General features: G+C 33.3%; 1 protein-coding gene and 1 long non-coding RNA gene across 2 annotated transcripts; one reads left to right on the top strand and one right to left on the bottom strand.

Annotated features, from left to right (window-relative positions):
- Nucleotides 1-5,916: 5,916 nt before the first annotated feature.
- On the top strand, nucleotides 5,917-15,768 carry LOC124437639 (putative ammonium transporter 1). Its single transcript, XM_046987611.1, has 8 exons — nucleotides 5,917-6,004; nucleotides 8,979-9,230; nucleotides 10,905-11,119; nucleotides 12,232-12,361; nucleotides 13,110-13,216; nucleotides 13,440-13,578; nucleotides 14,380-14,601; nucleotides 15,533-15,768. The coding sequence occupies exons 1-8, from the start codon at nucleotides 5,917-5,919 to the stop codon at nucleotides 15,670-15,672; spliced, it is 1,293 nt and encodes a 430-aa protein (XP_046843567.1). The 3' UTR covers nucleotides 15,673-15,768.
- LOC124437644 lies at nucleotides 12,058-14,152 on the bottom strand. The gene is made up of 2 exons (XR_006945792.1): nucleotides 14,083-14,152; nucleotides 12,058-12,389 (listed from the first exon to the last, which is right to left on the bottom strand). It is a non-coding gene; the product is annotated as an uncharacterized LOC124437644 (long non-coding RNA).
- Nucleotides 15,769-22,749: the final 6,981 nt, after the last annotated feature.

The raw sequence follows: 22,749 nt of genomic DNA, 5'->3' as shown, positions 1-22,749 counted from the left end.
AACCATTCCAACGAGGACAGTCCTTCATGACAACATGGATCAATTTTTCCTAATGGTGAATGGATTCGTAGTTGTCTGTAAGTTGAGCTTCAACATAAATAAACACAAAAAACAGAATAGGGATGCAAGTTGCTTAAAGCTATAGGGTTAGAGTAGGGTTAGGAAACTTTTAATGTTTCTAAAAACACAAAAATAGATTAACTTTTATAAACTTGATTTGATTGATCGGCACTTCAAGATTTATTTTAACTAATGTCTTGCTATGTATGTAGTTCTGACAACATGTCGGTGAAAATTTAGCCAGGCTTGCCAATTCCTCTCACAAGGAGGAAAGTATTTCAATCCCTTTTCTCTTTCTTAGCCTGGGTAGCTTTATTAACTGCTCGTCTTAATGTTTCATTGAAATTTGTTTATATCTTCGGTAGTTTGGTTCTACAATATGTGATGCCAGAATTCCTCTTGACCATCTTTCATTTTTTAGGTCGTACTAAAGTTAAACTTATAATAAATGGCTTTGACTTCTGCCTTTTGGACATATTTGCTTCTTAAATAGTAAAAAATTATCGACGCACGTTTTTATGTTTTAATTGCACTATCTAATCAATGCGTGCTTACTGCATGACGTTTCTCATAAGGAGCTAGTTAAAATTCATGGTGGGTTCGTTTCTTGTCTTAAAATAACTATAAAACATGGCGACTAACTAATTAGAATAAAAGCAGAGCCGGTGATGTAGTTGGAATCATCCCTAAGTAAGCCCAAGTTTTCAACATGCGAAATCATGTTGAACAATCTTTAAACTATAGCTACATTTAATACAAAATGTTTCAAAACTGTTTCAAAACCCGTAAGTGTTCAGTATCTGTTTGAGTAAAATGGATGCTTTATTCCATTATATTTGAGTTGGGGTTTCCGGCAATATTTTTGTCCAGTTTACGCTCTGAAAGCCTTCCATATTATAGAAGTTTTGTTAAAACTGAATTTCATGGTAATAAACGTAATAAGACATGTCAAAAATATTGGAGAGATATAGTCTTAGTAATCATGTTGTTTGCAATGAAATACATAAAAAATAAACCTAAGTAATAAAAAATTAAGTTAAACACGATTTTGCTGAAAAGGACAGCGACTAAAATAATAATTGTTTACTGGAAGACAAATATTAAATGAAGATATGACCTTCGCACTTATCTGGACAATATAAGCAATTGTCTCATGAACCTGAAAAATTCAGGTGACTCAACGGGATTCGAACCCATGACCTCTGCGGTGCCGGTGCAGTGCTCTGACCAACTGAGCTATGAAGTCACACAGTCGAGGGCAGGTCAATTTTGTTGGGCTCATGTTTTCTTGTGACTGGACTGTCATATGAAGAATGTTATATGCAGTGCGGTGTTTGCAATTAAATGAAGATATGATCTTCGCACTTTGCTGGACAATTCACGAGAAACATGAGCCCAACAAAATCACCTGCTCTCCACTGTCAATCAATTCATAAGTCATGGGTTAGAATCCCGTTGAAATGAATTTTCGGGTTCATGAACAATTATAAATTGTCCAGCAAAGTGCGAAGATCATATCATCATTTAATTTCAAACACCGCACTGCATATAACATTCTTAGGAAGACAAATATATTGGTCACAGCATTATTTGCGTTCAAAATTTCATGTTGTTTGCACTACGTTGAAGCCTAAAGTAATGACGCTTCATTGAAATGATTGAGAGCTTAAGATTTCTGGGACGTGGTGTTTGACGACGTGTTAATAAGGTGCATAAAGAGGGCAGAGTGTAGCATACGCATAGAACCTTCCAAAAGAATATAATATTTCCTCATTGAAAGTGACAGATCCAGTATTATGTGAAGTCAACTGGAGATTCAAAGAAGTGATCTTGCCCGGGTTATGGATATTCTTTGAAACATTTACTTGCCCAAAAGGAACAGTTTGTGATGGAATCAAGAGCTTATGCATTTTCTTAGTCGGTTTTTTCATGTAACAATGCATATACAGTGACATAATTCAACTTTTTGGTAGTTCCAGAGCTAAGTATAGTTTTTAATAAAGCGTCAATTTCATTTGGGAAAGACGTGGGAAAGGATCACCCAATTGGAATTATCAAATACTGAACCTTTGGCATCTTTAGCAATATACTGATTCAGTGTGCAGCGAAGGAGGAGCATAGGATAAATGCTTTGGCTTTATCATAGGAAAGTGACAGCAATTACTCGTCCTGGTGAAATGCAATGAACTGTTTATAATGGACATACGAGTGTACATAATTTAATGTATCAGTCAAAAGCAATGCCAAATGACCTCAGTCTTTGGACCTGCTGGTAAGTTAACAGTTTAGAAATGTTGGTTTGATTATGGTATCCCAAACTTTAACTTTATTGTTTCTCTGGAGGAGCTGATGCTTCAGATATAAAGTTAAACCATATAGTAGGGTTAAACACGCCTATTTAATTTATTTCCTATTTAAAGCAAGGAGACTTCCCACATAAAATATGGTTATAACTGCGTTTAATTGTGCTTACAATAACAATAGTGATGCAGTTGTATTAATAGTACAAGAGATGTATTAAATAAGTTACTCTATAACATCTGTGAGTGCTGATTATATATGTTAATATATAATAAGTTGCAATATTTCTTCGGTTTAAGTACCAAAAGATTTAAATATGGCTAAAGCCCGACGGCCCCTATATACTTTACGCTGATCATGCCAAGCCTGTAATATAGTACAATAAAAATTTTTAACTGCAAAATACTTGTACCTGTACATAAAACATTCAAAATGAATGATTTTTGCAGAAAGAAAAAGATATGATTCAACAATGCTTGTTGATTCTTGCCAGTTATAGAATTTAGAGCAATTTGCCTAAGTGAATGGATTGCTTTGTGTATGTATGGGGATGTTACTTACTCTCAGTATTTGCATTGTAAAGTATCATTCAAAATCGTCAATATACTTCAAAGATGGAGGTTTAACAATTCCATTAGTAGCTAGTGTACACAAATATCTGTAGAAAAGCTCTTTAAAGACTTTGCAAACTATTTTCAAAATATATGTAGGGTTGGAAAAACTTATGTAGTTGCTAAGATCTTAACAAATGCCCTAACTACTGTGCAAAGAAACAATACTGTAAGGTTTTGAAATAAAGTCACCATCTATTGAGGAGTACTTTTATTCAAAGAGCAAGTGCAAATTTCAACTTGATACAAGTTTTAATACTTGATCAATATATTAAATATTTATCTTCTTTATTATAACAACTGATAAATATTAAAAACTTAAACCAAAATTCGTGGAACTACCACTTTACCAATATTAGTCTTACCGTTCACGATTTAAATCTTAGAGAAAGTCTTGTTTTCGTGGTAAAGTTGGCAAAAGAAGATTCTCGCTGCATATTGTGTGTTGAAAGACGCCTATACAGCCTTCAATAAGCTGCTTAAGTATTTTGTCTGCCCTGTTTGCTAAAAGGGAAGCACCTGTCCCCAAATCGCTATAAAGCTCAGCTAATGAGCCAAGAATTCCGTGAGGTTGTATGTTTTCTCAACTCTTAACAATTTAAAACAATTAATCAACTAGATTTAAATATATTTCACAGAATTTAAAACTATCTATATTTCCGATTTGGATTAAATACTACCGGGCTGTTTTTGTTGAGTTGGATTGATTGAAACAAGTTTTGGTTTAAATTTAGAGAACTTTGGTCTAGCATTGTAGAAAAGTATCAAAATTAAAAATTCCTCAAAGTTCATAATTATTTCTAAATTTTACTCAAATTTCAACCCAAGCTCCTGCAAAATTCTTCTCATGCGTCAAGTCGATAAAGCATGTTTTTGCACAATTTCTGGGAACTTGCTCTTGTTGTGATATTGGAGGAAGAAGATAGGCAAGAAAGATGAATGAAAGTACTTACAGATTTATATAATCTTCTCAAACCTTTACTTTAGGTCACTTCAAAGTTGTTTTCAATTCAACCGAGGTTTTAAATTTTTTCTGGGGACTGTTTCCAGGAAAGTGACAGGAAAAATATGGATATAGTACATGACCGAAATAAATAAAATACACAATTTTTGAAAAAAGCTTTAAACAATGGATTAAATTTCGAGCTTTACTTCTTCTTGGATCATTTCAAACTACTGCATAGAGAGCTTCCTGGATAGGAGCGACTGACTTGTAAGGCATGAAACGGATTTATGCCAAAAAATTGTAAATCATAGAATTCTACAAAAGCAATTTTGTAAGAAATTTCAATATAGTTAAGGTAACATTTCAAATGATCCACGAAAGCCTCCTGATGACTTATCAAAGCCTCCTAATTTCAAAACTAGCACCCACACCGGATATCAAAGTCATATCCATTCCACTTGACCTTTTTTAAGTACACCATTATGTTCATTTGTAGCATCTGTATCTTCACTAACATTTCATACTTTATATTTTTTCTTATATTTTTTGCTTTAATAATCACACGAAACTCCCTAAGTCTTATAGCCACGTTCCTAACATGTAAATCTTTAATTATGCATAGACGAACATCTTTACAATTTTTATTTATTAGTCTGATGATATCTTGTGTAAAGACGAAACGTTACTTGAAATAATTTGTACTTTCTTACAAAATGGTTATCCTTAGGATTTTTGTTAATCAATTTTCTAACACATGTTCTTGGATGTCTTCGTCAGACTCAAATGTAAATATTCTAGTCCTTTGCAAATTTTGGATGAAACCTTTAGAATTAGATTACCTGTAAAAAAACTAAAAGCGTCTCTCTAGTGGACAAAGTTAAGAAAGTCTATTAAGATAGTGAACACTTTCTTTATTTTGAATATACAAAATTAAAGCATAAATACCCCATCATGATTGGACACGGGTAAGATGCGGAAGCGATACTATTGTGCTTCAGCGAAAACAACAATCTTGCCTCTTATACAAAACATTTTTCTTTTCAGCGGAATCTCAACAAAGCTTTTAATTTACGGCAATGTAATCAATATATCTCCTCTTGTATACAATTCCTCATGCCCTTTTGCCAATCCGTTTTCTTTTACTGATTTCTCCAATACTAAAATATGATAAATCTAGGGTGTTTTTTAAGTATTCAATTTTGAAAGATATATTCGAGCTAAATTAACATGATGGAAATACAGTATAGAAAAATTTCTCACTTTTTTGGCGTAGGGTCTACACGTGTATTTGCATATGTAGAATGCAATGTGCTGACTCGTAAAGTTTCCGCAAGCTAGTTGCTTATATAAAGTATAACTTTCCTGGCCATGCAGGTGAAGTTTCACTAAGCAGTGTACATGTTTTGTAAAAAAATATAGTATAATTGAATTCGATAATGTTCGTTTTACAGTTGTACTTATGTTTAGGAACTCGAACTATTTTAGACTATTTTACTGCCCGGCCTGTAGTACTAAAATTATGAACAATTTTTGCAGGTGCTGGATCTCTAACCTAATTAACTAATAAAACTATTTCATATTAAAGGAAAAATGCAATAAATAACTTTTTTGACAGTGCCTGGTGAGCCGGTACCAGTTACACAGTAATATTAACATGAAACCTGGTATTCGATACCCGATACCTGCTACATAGTTCCCACTACCAAGCACTCGATATCCATTAGCTGTCACATTAGTGATTATATTAGATCACTTGCAGAATTTGTTCATTTCTGGACTACTAGTGTCAAACAACACAAGTAAAAGATGCTTATTTTATATCAGATTAAGCTTATCGAATTAAAAGACTGAAAAAAGTATCAAATAAGCTGCATTAAATAAATCCAAGCTTAGGAAAATGCTTTCATCAACTTTTAATGACATAGTTAAATGTGAAGCATATTTGTGCAATGAAAGACAATAAAATATTTTACAAAAATTTTTATTTTTATCTTAGTTATGCAAGCCGGTTTTGCATTTCTTGAGGCTGGATCAGTTCGATCAAAAAACACCACAAATATTTTGCTAAAGAACACCCTGGATTTATGTAAGTACACGTAAAAGTATATTTTATCGGTTGCCGGTACAACGTGACGTGTGTAAAATTTCAAAGTCGTGAGTTTTAAGAATTTTGATCTGGAGGAAGCGGATGTTTATTAATTATGAAATACCCGCTCACCTATGTAGATTTTATTTTTTCCTGGGCATAGCACAATCTCATGGTAGAACGTGCAAAGTGGAGACATACAGAGTTAGGTACCTTGTGCACAGTTTAATCCGTAAGTTGTGGTACGATTTCGTTCAGCATTATTTGGCACATCTTAGAACTGAATACTTTTTTCAGCTTGCTATTTTCGACAACGCTGAATCAATAGTGGAGTTCCCAAGTCGTGGACCCGAACCTTTTTGTAATTCGCAGTTTTTATCATCACTCATTCATAATAAAAAGCTGCCATCTTTATTTTATCCGGAGAAACATAGAAAAACTTTATTCGTAGCACTATATAGAATAATAACAACCATAAGGTTTATAAATCTAAATATACACTCGAAGTTTGTACGTCAGTTTTACTCTCCTGAATGAAAACCTACTCGGCAACAATAAAACTAGTAAGCAACGCCCTGAAAAACTTCAGACAAAGATCAACTCTTCACCAAAGATTATTTTTTACAGCTGAAAATTTACTACTTTGGATTCGTTGTACCTTGCAACTTGCAATGAGAAAAAGCAACTAAAAATTACATTGTCCACTTAAAAGACTGTATAATAAGAAAAGATGAGAAGAAAAAGTTTAATCAAAAAACTTTTTTCATCGGAATGTAAATTTACAGACAGTATCGACAGTTCTTGTCTTTTTTTGTCATTTCACTGGATTTAAATTCTTTTTTCTCAAGCAAATTCATGAAAGAAAAACTTCAATGTCCAATTTCATACAAAGTGTTGAGTCCATAAGACCTAGTTTATATGTCAAATTTCTGTCTAGTATAATACGTCGAATCTGAAAAGTTTCATTCTATGCGACGGAAGGGGGAAGGCTAAATTGATTGTTTTCGATGGATTTAATTAAATACGATCTTCTTGGTTATCTGAATCACAGTTTGATGATTTTTCACTTTGTGCAGCCTAAACGTATAAAGACATTGTAAAAAAGACACATCCAGTAAAGTAAATACAAAACCTGCTTTTAACAGATGAATAAATGACAATTGAAAGATTCGTATTAAAAAAGATTCGTATTTTTATTCTGAACAATCAAAAGACTAATAAAATAAGTATTACATGATTTAATCTTAACGTCTACCTCTTCATTTGAACTATCATCACTCAGCAAACAACTATTTTCTACTGCTCCAAATCTCGCTGCGTGACTGTTAACAGAAGTGTCGTCGTCAACAAATAATGGTTCTTCAATAGCCACACAAAGTTCCACTTCTTCGTTTATATTATCATCTACCATTGCCTCAAATTCTGCTATTTCATGTGTACCAGACGTGTTGTCTTCAATAGTAAACGGATTTTCTGAAACAGCACATGACTCCAACTCCTCTGTTTTTTCTTCATACACAACGACAGCTGTTTCATTTATCTCGTTAAGGCTGGTGCTGCTTGACTCTAAAGACGTTGTACTTTTCTAAACGTTAGTTTAAAACAGACTTTATAAAACAAGTCCTTTGTTACTGCACTTTTATGAATTTCAAAACAAATTTTAACTTACATTGCACGACGCAAATGAGAGTCTTTTTTGTGACGGATCAACGATATTAATAATTTTGCTCTTTCCTTTGTGAAAGAAACAAACAATACGATATTAAATTACGATATTGTTATACGTAATTGTTATACCAATATTAATAATAATTAATAATTTAATAATTTTAAATAAATTATTAAATAATTAATAATAATAATAATAATAATAATAATAATAATAATAATTAAAATATTAATAATATCTCACTTAATCTTTACTTAATTTTTGCTTAATCTTTGACAGAAAAAAATTTTGAGTTTTTTCTCAAAAGGTTAATTTGCTGGCATTGATGTGGAGATGGGTAAAGGGTTACAATAAACTTGCATGGTTTGAAGTTTGAGCTTTTCTATATCTATGAACTGTCACTTGTAGTACCAAATTTCTAACTTAACTCATTACATAGAGGTTTGAATGGGGTCTCTATGGGGGTCTATGCCTGACAACTTGGTAGAAATTTTAAAAGACTATATCTTTTTTGGAATAGATTTATTGTAAAATAAATTTTACGTTCCTAACCATGCTAATGAGCCATATAATATTTGGCATCATAATATATGATATTTGGCATCATAATGAGCCTAAATATTTGGCAAAAAACATTGAAGTATTGTTTGTTTCACAAACAATATCGTGAAAAATACGGTAACAATACAATATAATAATTAATATTAATTATTAATTACTATTAATAAATAATAAATAATAATTTTAATTATTAATTATTATTATTATTAATAATAATAATAATCATAATAAATTATTATTAATTATTAATTATTAATAATTAATATCGTTTTACGATATTGTTATGCGGTGTTAAATTCGAATGGGTTGAGGTATAATTTAATTAAGTTCTACTAATGAAATTTTTCTTTATCCTTCGAGTAAATTGAGGATCACACTTTTATTCTAATGAGTCACGATTAAAACTGCGAATTACAAAAATCTGGGTCTTCGACTTGGGAACTCTTCAGATTTGAATTCAGCGTAGTAAAATGACAAGTTTAAAAGTTAGTAAGTTCTAAGAAATGCACAATGAAATTTTTATTTTTTCCCATTTTTCTGGTCATAGCATACGGAAGAATTACACTTGCTTATTAATTAAATTTCGGTTGATCAACTACATGTGATGCATATGAGCAATTACAGTTTTAAAAAATGAGAAAGCTGTGTTAGCTTTAGCTTGGTCTCTCTGCTTCATTAGCTCAGAAAACATTTTTTTAGAGCTTATTTCACACGTTACATCAGAAAAACATTGTGCTTCTTTAGTTATTGGTGCTATAATCTATTGGTTATTTGGTTTTGCTTTTGCGTTTGGTGGCAACATGAATGACATCAAAGGAGAAGCAGAAAGGTTTATTGGTCATACAGATTTTGCACTAGCTGACCTTAACAGTGACGCATACGCATTCTGGTTTTTCCAGTTTGTATTTGCGGCTACTGCTGCCACAATTGTGAGTGGTGCTATAGCTGAAAGAGCTGAATTCATGGCATATCTAATATACTCAGGATTAATTACAGGTACAACATTAAAAACTTCTAGTCAGAAAAATGAATTTAAAAATGTATCAAAAATAAAAGTGAATTTACAAATATTTCATTGTTTTTTGGAAATCAACAAAAAAAGATTATTTATATTTTCTATGATGAGTACAAATGTAATGATAATAACTAATTGGCTGATCTTATTTTATTTTACTTTATTTTATGGATTCGCTATTAAAAAAACTTAATTCGAATAGTTACTTTAACTAAATGTAATTACACATATAATTTCAATACAAATAAAAAAAATTTCCTATAACAAAATAACAACTTCGTTCTTAACATTTAATAATTCAGTTTTAGTCAACAATTTGTGTATGAGCTCATTTGTGATTGAAATGTGTAATTCCCTCCCAATCTTGAATACTGTTGCATTGGTAAAATTGCTAGGCTGAGGGACTTTCGGTATTGAATATGGGCTGAGCAAAAAAGCCTTGAAATTGCATCCATTGCATGATTTTAATATGATAAAGTCTTTAGAAGGTGTTTGTTTCTGTCTGTCGAGACATCTCTGCATTTTCTTGTATAAATTCTAAAATATCTTTGGTGCCATTATTTTCAATCTTTGTTTGCACAAGTTTTAACACTTTACTGACTGTGACTCAGGAATACTGCTGGTTCTTTTTCTTTTTTTTACACGGGCAAACATGTTTATAGAGTGTTCTTCAAGTTTATTATGAGTTGTATCAACATCTTCACCATCCTTACCATTAAATTTTATCTTCATTAAAAGGTGAACTTATCAAACTTTAACTTGGGCCTTCTGATGGTTCTAAGCTTGTTCTGGCTGACATAAATCTCGGCTTTCGATGTATGGAAACTGAGCGCAAAACTACTTTTTGTACGCTTTTTCTTACATAAACGCTGTATGTCAATGGCAATTCGAACAGTTTTTTTGCAACTTTTTTTGCAACTTTTTCGCACATAGAACAGCAACAGTTGAACTTGCTTTCATTTGCTGTGCTGTATAGGGAAATGGTGATTTATTCTAACAAGTATCTTTATAGTTCAGTATTTGTTGCTCTTTTGTTGTTTGTGAACGAAAACTCTCGTTTTTGCGTAGTCGTCATTACTAAAAATAATGTCCAGTTTTCTTCTTGTTTCGTCTTTAAGATGTCTAATATCTGAGGATTCTCTTCTTTGACTTCGGCTGAATTCTCTTAAACAGATCGTGCGTTGATCGAAGAAAAACCATTAGAACTTAACATTCTGTTTCTAGCCTAAAGAATTTTCATTTACTTTAGTAACTGAGAACATGAAATCAATTCATCTATGCGTTAAAATACTAGAAAAAAAGCTGAGATTTCACTTTGCAAGAAAAACTTTTGAGGTATTGGTCAGTTTAAGTGACAACCTCAAATCGAACCAATTTATTCATCGAATTTCCGTAAATCAAACCATCGAAATGATCTTTGACGGCATGATTTCGATGTCAATGAGACGTATAAACTATACCTTTATAGACATGTTATTCTTGCAAAGTATTCTAGCAACACTCAATGATAACATTTGGATGGGCGTTATGTTGTTTCGTAGTTTATGAATTATCTTTAAAACAATTAAGAAGTGTATTTTGTTACATTGTGTGTTTTGTATCAGTCATTCAATCTTAAAATGTGATGTAATTCTCTAGTCTCTCTCATTTAATAGGATTTGTGTATCCTGTGGTTACACATTGGGCGTGGTCTAATGAAGGTTGGCTTGTTGCAGGAAACAGCGACGTTGCATACCTAGATTTTGCAGGTAGTGGTGTTGTCCACATGGTTGGTGGTATGCTTGCCTTAACTGGTGCGATATGTATTGGTCCACGTATTGGACGATTTGATAAGACGAATGACCAGTCTATACGTGGGCACACAGTCCCAGTAAGTGATTGGAATTATCTAATGATTACTTTCTTAGTTATTTTCTGAAAGGCTAACGCCGTTACAAACATTGTTCTTTATTTAAATTAATGCGCAAGAAATGAATTGCTTGGAAATTTTTGGCGAAATTGAAATTGAATATTCTGGCACAAGTCCGAATCTATTTAATCTTTTTAGAAAAAAGTGAAACAACAATAAATGGAGTAATTTTAGGGATTTCAGAAATTGTGATTGCTGTGTAGACAGTCAATAGAAATAAAAAAATTGAACGTTTAACTATACCAAAAATGATACTGCAGAATGTGAAAGGAAATTGATAATCACATACGTTCAATGTTACATATGTAGAGTCACGACAAAATCAATTAGGCATTAACTGTAAAGTTTAGGATTTCAAAAAATCTTTTTTCTTTTGACGGACTCCACTTTTTCTGGAATAACAATGACACAATTACAAATAAAAAGGATTTTGTGGGCAATGCTGTATAGTTTAAACTGACTCTTACTGAGCTATTTTTGAAAAACTATAATTATTTTTATGGGGCAAATGTTTAATGATTTTTGTGGGTAGCCACTGCACATGCACGGCTAACCACCATGCAACAGGGAAAAGTGTCTGTTTGTCTGTCGTAATCGTATGGGATAGTCGGCTATACATATGACGTTGAAAAATGCCTCTATTGCAAAATTTTCCGGTGAAGCAACATCAAATACATCGAAATACTTGCTTTATGTGGAATGTTCATCCTCGTTTTTTGCAATCGAAAAAACTCGTGGGATGCATCTCTATAGCAATATTAATCAAATTTTAGTAATTAGTCCAGTTTAGTACTTGTTAACATTGTTTATGTACTGCTTGGTTCACATGTCACCGTAGTGTTGGCCAGCCATTTGACTAGTCAGGGAGTACATAGCTCTTTTCATAATTTTCGAACAAGTTTGGTGCAATTATTATTTAATATATAATATTTTTGAGCTACATGTTTATTAATCTACTTCATTAATAGCCATATACTTCATCGGCTAACCACATGTACGCAGGTACTTATTTTTTAAATAAAATATTCAGTAAAACTCTTTGTTTTTCAAGGTGTTCTTAACTTCGTTTTTAGATGGTCTCGTTAGGTGGTTTCATCCTTTTCTTTGGATTCCTTGCTTTCAACGGAGGATCACAATTAACTATTTCCTATTCGGGCGATGCAAGTGTTGTTGCACTTGCCATTGTTAACACGATTCTATCAGGTTTTTGGAAACTTTTGGTTTCATTTTCCTAATGAAAAGAAGTACGCATTTAGTTAGTAGCGGATCTAGTATTAGTAAAATATATTGCAGAAGGTCATTTTAAATTCAAAATTCGTCTGTTAACAACGCTGTTAGTTAGAAATTTTTACTTATTATTTCTTGCTAAAACACATTAGGATTAGTTCAAACATTTTTAAAAGGAAATGTATTCTCAGTAGTATATACTGACCTAATCCAGATCCGCTACTGCCTTTAATATTTGTTTTGAATATTTGACGTGAGTTTCTTAAATCAAATAACCTGATTTTCCTCATAATGCTCGTTTGCTGTACAATTCAAATGTAATTTTTCCAGTCATTCTAGCAATGAATTTAAATTAAAAGGCAGCACGACACAAATTTTTGTTCTTTGGAACAAGCACTGTTAAATAAAATTACTTAAATCGCTTATTTGAAAATTGAAATTTGCATGGAATTATCTGTTTTGTTTGGTACGTGTTTGCAAATAATCTCTTGTCTTTATGCATGCAAGTTTTGATAAAGAACATTACATTTTTAAGCATTTAAAGATTTTTTTTAGGCTACAAACTAAATTTTTTATAGAAATAGCAAGAAATGAACATGCACCAAATGTAAAGGCATAAAATGAATTTGTCAAAAGGAATTATTTAAAAATGAAACTAGCTCGTATAAATGTTTTTTGCTTATAAAAATTAGACTGTCACATCAACTACTCTATCTTTTAATAGGTGCTGGTGGAGCTGTCACAACCATGTTGATGAAAAGAATTGCGACGGGATTGTTTGATGGACACTGGAGTTTACTGACAACTATTAATGGAGGACTTTCAGGCATGGTAATATTCAATGACAAGAAAATTTATTTTTATATATTATAGTTTAGATCTAATAATGTTCACTTTTTTCAAAAAAAAAAAAACGCTAGAAATGATTTCTAGATTGTGCGATCAAGTAAATGGAATAAAATAGGTTAAATAACTGTAATGAAAAGTGCGTAAATGCGAATATGATTTGTAGTAATATATCTACAGTGCAGAGGTGTTAAACTACCTTTTGAAGGTCTCCATATGTGCTGGATGCAACTCTGTTGAAACCTATGCTGCCTTCATTACTGGTCTTATTGCTGGTATGGTCTTTATGTTATGGAGTTTTGTCCTTGAGAAACTTAAAGTTGACGATCCACTTGATGCCGTTGCAGGTATTAGTTAAATGCTAATATAGTGCAGAAATATAGAGCAGACAATAGTAATTTAATTTGCTGCCAGTATGCCTTGTTTTTATATGTCTAGTTTTAAAGTTCTCGTTAACAATATACTTAGTTTCTTCTTTGGCATAATGGCGATAGAAAACAACATTGTGCATGCTTGTGAAAACTCTCTCCAATTAATACGTTCGATAAAATGTCTTGATAGGATAATGTAAAACCGCCATAGATGTCCTTTTCTTAGAGGTTTAAATAATGCTCGTATTCTAAACATTAATTGGCTCTTACTATTTAATGGCAATTTTTTTCTCCATAAATGGCAAAATTTTTGCAAAATAATTCAAACTAAGTAACCAGTATAGTAAAAATAGCCATCACAAGATTATAAAGCCTACTATCTGACTGTGAGTGTCAGCTTTCACAATACGAATGCTACAAAGGCGTAAGTCTTGCATCATTTCACTCTCACGTTTAGTGTTGTTTTTTTATATAGCTTACCGTTATAATTTTTAAATGTATTGATGACCATTCAAAAAGCGACAACATAGAAAGCTGCTTGTAGTTCTTTTGTGTTCCTACAAGGCAATTTTTACAAGCAGATCCTCATTTGCATTTGATGTAAAAGTTTTTACTTATATTCTATTTTATTGACTTGTTAGATGCAATAATTGTTCAGAAATATCTTTAATGTATTTTAGAGTTGGAAGATAATGATTAAGAATTTAAATTTGAGTTTCGCATTTCGTCTCCAACATGAGAAACAAATTTAAATATTTGGATTTAATTACCCTTTAGTACACTACGGATGTGGTTTATGGGGAGTAATGGCTGTGACGCTTTTTAACACAGACAAGGGCGTTCTTTATAAGTGGAGCGATCAATCATTTAATCAGTTTGGTTGGAACCTTCTCGGGGCATTTGTCATTACAATTTGGTCAGCATTTTGGGGATTTCTGATTTTTGGATTGTTACGCATTTCTGGATTATTACGCGTCCCCCGTCATATTGAGCTGAAAGGTATATTATCTGAAAAATGCAGACACAAAATCAAGTAATTATTTTAAGGGGCAAGAATAAGTTACTCGTTTGTGGATGAAGATCGTCCAGGTTAGTAAAGTCCTGAGAAGGACTGTTGGTATTAATGCAGACAGACGTTCTGACAACCTTAGCGGTATTCATCTTCATAGTCAAGTAAGAAGAAAACGGTCAGGTTGGCCGTATTTGTTATCTGGTTCTTACGTCATCGTATTGTGTGTTTAGGAAATGTGTGGGTTTGTGGCTTTCAATTGTGTATTGTTGTCGTGGATTAGTCTAAAGTAATGTGTTAGTTGCTTGTTTGTTTGTATTGTGAAGGAGTCGTTTGTAAGGTGCCGGTAATTGTTGTGATCTGTTCAGGGGGTTTGTTCTAAGTTGGTGTACCAACTTTCTGATGTAAGTCCATGTTTAAGTACCTGCCAGCCTCCCCGATAGAGGAGGCGTGGCAGTCGGAGCAGTTTATTTTGTAAACTGAGCCTTGTTGTTCATTAGGTTGTTTTTTGTTTTTGATGTTCGTTAGCATTTATTGTAGCGTTGTGATTGGTTTATGTGTGACACGCATGTTGTATTGTCGTAAGATACGCGAGATAAGCTCACATTACTGTGACATTACTTTAGACTAATCCACAAAAACAATACACAATTGAAACCCAAACACCAGCACATTTCCTGTACACACAATACGATGACGTAAGAAACAGATAACAAATACGGCTAACCTGACGTTTACTCCTCACTTGACTCTGAAGATGACTACCGCTATGGTTGTTGAAACGTTAGTCTACATCAATACCAACAGTCCTTCTCAGGACTCTACTAGCCTGGACGATTTTCATCCACAAACATGTTACGATACTCTCGGGTTCAAACCATTTACTTTAATAACTTACTCATAGTATTGTATTGTCCACAGGACTGGACGTGCCCAAACATGGCGAACCGGCATATCCAATCGAAAGCTATGGTGATGGGTGGTCTCAAACGGCAGCTGTGAATGCTAATATCCACGACGCTATCCAGCAAGAAATCCCACCTGGTGCACTGCAAAGTTAATTTCGCACATTTAATTTATTGACTTCCCCTAATTTTGTTCTCTAAAACACAGCATATTTCTCATATATCTTTATCACACCTCTAAAAAAGAAATTTGTATGGTTGCATTATATTACCTGAAGTAAATAAGAGGGTTTCGAAGTGCTAAATAAGACAGTAGAAGACTTTTCTTCACGTAAATGATATACGTAATGATGTTGCGCTCCATTTCGACATTTTCTCATCAGTAAATAATGTTATGTATTTTTTGCATGTTTGATGTTTCAAATTTCATATTTCTACTAAACATCGCGTTGCGAATAAGATGCGTGAAATTTTAAAATATGTGGAATAGTAAGTGACTGACTGATAAAAGTAGAATGGATTAACTTATTGACGCATAAGGAAGACAAAGAACGCTCATATGCATCAATTCAATGTTCAATATCCAGATCAGTGGATGCTTTTGACTGATATGGAATGATCTTTACTGGCAAGCCAGCTGCGTTATGGATAAGAAGTCCAAATTCTATCTTGCAATTGGTTCGTTTAAGTTTTTTTCTTATTGTAAATAGCTTGACGGATTTTGATTAATAGCCTACTGAGCTAACATAATCAAGCTTACTGTCTGAATTGAATGTTTAATAGTTTCATAATAGCTAATTTGCAAAAGCCTGATTAAAACTACAATCAACACTGAATTTTGGAATATCTTTCACAATTCCAAATGTCAATATGTATGCTGCTAACCAAAGTGCGATTTTTTCAACCAAGCAAAAACTATCTCGTCTTGAGAAAAAATAAATTGATGTTGCAAAGCAAGCCATCTGGTGTAGAGATTTCTCTGCAGAAATTTAAGTCAATAATCATAAGTAAAGGATAAATGAAATGCAGGCCCGTCTGTAACATATCAAAGTCAATTTGTGCAAAAATATGATGCTCTTGCCAAGAATTTTAGCAATGATTTCATTGGTAATTGGGGGGGAACCTTAGCCGTCATATGACAGCAAGTGCAAGATCAATTGCGCAACTGCATGTATGGAAAATAAAGCATGGAATACTTCCAATGCTTAAGTGAAAAATTACTTTTATTTCTTCAGCAATTACGTAATTGCTCCAAGTGATAAATTTAAACAGACACTTTATTGTTTCAGGATTTGATGCATTGATATATCTTTGAAAATGTTGCAGTACTTCATCTTGAAGTTTTGTTAACTCACCGTCGACAACAGGTCGGATAAGAGCAAGTACTTTTCTTGAAGTAGGAATAAGATCAAGTCTAATATATCTTGGCTAATATATCTTGTTATACTTGTACTTTCAATAAGTTGGCTGGCCATCTCTACAATTCCTTTGCAAACTTTCCCAATAGATCTACTGACTTTCTGTAATAATTCACACTTTGATGTGCTCATTATCATAGATTTCATTGTATTGGCTGTGGGCAAAGTTCTGATACAATATTGACGCAAGGTATTCCAAAAATTCTTCTTGTACTTTTCTTTTCAACACTTTATTATTAGCGTTTTGAAGCCCATGTCGAAGAATAGCCGCTTCGTAGTCAAAGACGTACTCCAAAAATCCATCCAAAACATCTTCATGACTTTAAAACGTCGCATTTTTCATGTGCCGAATATAATTCACAAATTAACTGCATGAAAAATGCAACTTCTGAGACAATTAAATCCGGCAGACTTGAATCAAGTGTGGCATGTGTCGAATATTCGACAGCACCTGCTAACTAATCCACAAAACTTCAATGTTGTTCCAAACGTCGAACTTCTCGTGTAGCAAATAAAATGCATAAACTATAAAAGGTGGAGCAAGGACCTATTGTTCAGCAGTAAACTGCTCTAACAGCAAAAAAACTCGACCTGATATAAACTTCTCTCGTTTTCCGCGTTATTCACTGAGGTAAAATAAAACGTTCTATATTTTCAGTGTAAAGCAAACTTTTACAACTTCTTATGACTATCACATGACCTTAGATCAAAAGAATGGGTTCACAGCACATGATGGCAGGACATGTTAGACAAAACTGCAGATTATCTTTATAATAACTGCACATAGTGTGCAGAGCATTTTGAAGAATGTATGTTTCTCAACTTTGAAAAATCATGCTTAAAGTCCAGACTAAGCCAACCTTGTACAATATTTCAAATCCGCCACCTACAGTTGGCCAGAAAAGAAGAGCAATCCATACTGAAGAAACAGGTAATTCTCAACCAGGTATTTCAATACATTACGCAAGTAAACACTTAAGCAGAGACCTTCATCTTCAGGTGCTAAAAAAATGTAGAAAAGAGATATCAAGTGCGACAACACATTTAACAGTTCAATCAAATGTCAGTGAGGAAGATGAACAACATTCACAAAATAAATAAGGTAGATGCTACAAGCCTTAAGATAAACTTAGCAAAACAATTTAAGATTTAATAATTTTTAATAAATTCAGTTTTAAAAGATGGGCTACAGACAGAAAAGAAAGACTTCTGTAGTCAACACCTTCCTGACTTTCAAATGACACACCAAGAAAAAAAACGTCAAAGATAAACGATGAAAGCAAAACAGTAAACAGTTGCAAGGCTAAATAAAAGAATAAATAAATTTGGAAGAAAAACACAACAACAAATGAGTCACTGAATGCTGAATTGGAAGAATTATCAACTGAACTAAAAAACTTTATAAAACAGCAAGTAAAGCTACATTCAGCAAAAGAACATGGAAGAAGGAACTCACCAGAAATGAAGTTCTTGGCAGTTTCATTGTATCACGCTAGTGGCAAAGCATATAGTCTCCTCTCCAAGCTTTTTATTCTGCCAACAAAACTTTCAACAAGATAGCAGCAGGTATTCCACCAGCAACCTAGCAGCTGTTGAAGGAAAGGGTGTGTTACATGGATGACATGGAAAAACTGTGCACACTTTGTGTTGACGAGATAACATTGAAAACGCAACTGTACTACAACATCACAGAAGAGAAGACTGTTGGTTTAGAGGACTTTGGGGGATATCGGACGAATAAATTGGCAACATCATGTCTTGCATTCATGCTGCGAAGCATATCTGGAGGTTAAAAACAACCTATGGATAATGTACGGGTAAATGAAGCTTGTCTAGTTGATGTTTCGCAAGACTCAATCAACGAAGTGATTGAGGTTAATTCTATTGAGTTCAACATTTGTGTGGTGATATCAGATATGGGGGTCTAACTTCTACAGCATATCACTAAAACTGAGTTTCACTTAGCAAAAACCATGGTTTTTTCAAAATTATACAAAATATTTCTAATGTATGATTATCCCCATCTGCCGTAGTGCATACAAAACAATTCATGAACAGCACTTTTCAATTTGAAAAAAATTCTGCTTGCTGGAAAGACATTGAAAAATGTTAAGAAAAAGATAAGTCACTGTCAATCAGGGCAGCACCTAAACTTACTGATAAGCACCTTCACCCCACCAATTTCCAAAAAATGAAAGTTAAATACGCCACAAATTTTTAGTCACACTGTTGTTGAATTTATTTGCATATATTCACCAATTGAAGCCTTGCCGCCATCAGCCTTGGGCACAGCATAGTTGTTTTTAAGTTTGATTCACTTTTTGATTGTGTCAACAGTTCCTCAACTAAAATTACTTAAAGAATGGAGGAGTGCCATTACAAATAACTCTACGCACATTTCTTTTCTTAAAGAAGTCATCTTCATCCATGGAATCAAAGTGCTGAAAGATAGCAAACACATAACAGGCAGAATAAAATCATTGAAGGGATGGGCCTGTATCTATAAATGCCTTGTTTGTCTCTGGAATTATCTGCATGTCTCACACAATTTTACATTCTTCTTGACTAGAAAATTTAACACCGATGCTCTTGAGAATTTTTTTGGAACCATTTGTCAACATGGTGGAAATAGTGACAACCCCATGCCAATAAAATTTATCAGAGCTTTTACAAAACCTTTTTTCAGTTCACTTTTAACATCCTCCAATGGAAACTGTTTCAAAGATATGGACACTGTTTTTCTCAATTTTCAAAGAAAAGCCCAAAGCAGTTCGTATACAACTTACCAAAGCAAAAGCTTCAAATAACTCACTGTTGATTGGTGAGAGTGATTATGGAGGACAATATTTACCAACAATATATTGTTAGAAATGCTGTTGCCTATGTTAAGGATATTTGCTAAGCAAAGCTTTTAAAATAAATAACTGCGTCCAATATAAAACAGCTTTGGTTTTAAACACCCTGGACAGCGATAGTAAATTGTTTTGCTATTTCAAGGCTTGTAAAGAGTACAACTTTGGTGGATTGAATGCTCTTTTATCATGCTATTTAATATACATTGTCCAAATTGAGGATACCTTTGTGGAATGCTTTTCAGTTTCTACCAAAATCTGAATGTTGGAAAGAGCATCTTAAAGCATCTCAACACAATCCCTGTGCTATTCCGTACATATTAAAATTTCCGATACAGTATTTGGTAAAGATTTTCTGAAGAATGCGAATTTATTACAGTATTTGAAGGTCGCGAGTGTTTCTTCACTAATGAAAATCGCGAAAGCACATTAAAGTTAAATTTTGGAAACTTCTTATTAACTACATATCAGAGAAAACTTGCCAAACTAGCATAATAAGCTACCAGAATTGAATGAGAAGTTAGCAACAGCATCCGAACGAGCGTCCGTGCCAAACACAACAATGAACTTAGAACTAATAAGTTATATTATCGATGCAATTAGACTTAAGTTTTTAATACTTGTTTACGGCATACACAAAAACCTCCAGAAAATCAATGTCAATGCCATTGAGGTGCCGAAACTACTTTAGTTACTATAATTTCTATTACGCATTGAACTATAAGTATAGAGTGTTTGCATGTGACGTCAAAGCCAGGGGCGGATCTAGGATTTTTCAAACATCAGTCATAAAACGTCGGAGGCGCTCCGCACCTGGAGGGGTCCGAGGCATTCTCCCCCTGACAAATTTTGAATTTCAGAGCCTTGGAAATGCCATTTTCAGCGTTTTAGTGCAATACAAAATGTATTTTGTGAGCATTGTTTTGCGTAAAACAACCCATTTTGTTTACGTTTTTCAAAACAAAATAAACAAACAATACTTCACTGTTTTGCCAAATATTTAGGCTCATCAAATATCATATATTATGATGCCAAATATTATATGGCTCATTAGCATGTCTAGGAACGTAAAATTTATTTTACAATAAATCTATTCCAAAAAAGATATAGTCTTTAAAAATGTTACCTAGTGATCATAAAAAATACTTTGTTTTGCCAAATTTCAAGGTTTATTTGCATACATAGGAAGACATTTTTACTTTATAGAAAATGCTTTTCATACATCAATAGCCCTTTCGAATATATAGCAAACAATCTGGTATGAGCTGTAGATCAACACAACTTGACATCTCTAAATGAGGTGTTCAGTTAGAAAAGGACACATCATGTGAAATGGGATAACACTTTATGTATGTGAAATACCTAGGTTTAATACCATTCCAGTTAATTTGCCAAAATAAAACGCTTCATGGATCAGAAAAGACTCAAAATCACAGGTTATAGTAAACAGCTTCTCGTGTAATCAATGTTCATTCTCTCAATTCTTAAACAATGTGTAGTATAACTGTCCAATGATTGAATGATCAATGATCATAAACTGAAAAGCCCCAAACATGTGTTTATGATAAAGTAAATAATAGTATGGCGCCTTATGGCTACAGATTTTTTGTCCATTGAAATATATTTGCGGGAATGTGAGATTTCATTGCCATAAAACGGCCACGATTCCACAAGCACTAAAGTAATCATAGATAAAAGACCTTCGGCAACAACAATTTTAGAATCATCAATCTGCTTACCATACGCCATATTGACATAAATCGCATCACACAATCGCATAAATTGACTTTGATATATTACATTCATGCATACACTTCACTTGTCCTTTACTTACGATTTTGGATGTAAATTTCTGCTGATAAAACTCAAAACAATGTTGGCTTTCTTTTGAACATCAATGACTGAAATGTCGCTCGCAAGATCGTCTTTGCCAAGCATTTACAATTCATCCATAAATTTTTCACCCTCTTTAAAAATTCACAGTTTCGACAGCAGCATTCATGTTAATGTATGAATTTGTAAAATATTTCCATAAATTCCATCTGATTGTAGTTTAGTTTCTATCATGCTTAAAAATTACTATGAAACGATGAAACATTCAATTCAGACAGTGACCTTGACTATGTTAGTTCAGTTGGCTATCAGTCGAAATAGGTCAAACAAATCACAATAAGACAAAAATTTAAACGAACAAATTACACGACAGCAATTGGACTCGCTTATCGTCCGGCCACCCCGCTTATCGGTCGAGATTATTCCTGATCGTCCACTGATCAGGCTATTGATCAATGGAATGGCTTAAATAAGCACTCCATTATCGGTGGAACCAGTCGAGCCACCCGCTTATCAGTCAGCCAGTTAATATAATTCTAGATATGTTTTTATCTACTGATCTGTTTACTAAGGTGGTATTTGTATAAGTTTTGATACATAAAACAGAATTTTGACGATGAAATCCAAACTATTACAGAACAAAAAATTGTAATCATTAAATTTGATAATTTTTGAACTATAAACATATGCCGCGTGACTGATTTGACATACCCTAGATCCGCCCCTGGACAAAGCGGCCATGTTGGAGGTCTACATAAGAGTGCCGATGCCCAGCAAAGGATAAAATTAACATAAATTCTTTTCGTAATAAAGTAAATGATTTGAGCCCCGGGAGTATCGTTACATGTTTGTAGATGTAGATCGTCAAGGTTAGTATAGTCCTGAGAAGGACTGCTTTTGTTGTTGTTGACTGACGTTTCGCCAATCTTAGCGGTAGTCATGTTCAGAGTCAAATGAGGAGTAAACGTCAGGTTAGCCGTATTTGTTATATGGTTCTTACGTCACTGTATTGTGTGTACAGGAAATGTGTGGGTGTCAATTGTGTATTGTCATTGTGGATTAGTGTGAAGTGTAATGTTTTTAGTAGATCGTTTGTTTGTATTGTGAATTAGTTGTTTGTTAGGTGCCGG

Source organism: Xenia sp. Carnegie-2017, unplaced genomic scaffold (genome assembly GCF_021976095.1).
Source record: "Xenia sp. Carnegie-2017 unplaced genomic scaffold, XeniaSp_v1 HiC_scaffold_16, whole genome shotgun sequence".
NCBI lineage: Eukaryota > Metazoa > Cnidaria > Anthozoa > Malacalcyonacea > Xeniidae > Xenia > Xenia sp. Carnegie-2017.
Note: the sequence above shows the minus strand (reverse complement) of the source record. Positions and strands in the feature narration are given on the sequence as shown.

Excerpts from the sequence above, each read along its gene's own strand:
- LOC124437639 (XM_046987611.1), top strand. The coding sequence starts at position 5,917 with ATGCAAGCCGGTTTTGCATTTCTTGAGGCTGGATCAGTTCGATCAAAA. Across the intron at positions 6,005-8,978 it reads AAAGAACACCCTGGATTTAT|TTATTGGTGCTATAATCTAT; the intron begins GTAAGTACACGT and ends GTGCTTCTTTAG. Across the intron at positions 11,120-12,231 it reads TACGTGGGCACACAGTCCCA|ATGGTCTCGTTAGGTGGTTT; the intron begins GTAAGTGATTGG and ends CTTCGTTTTTAG.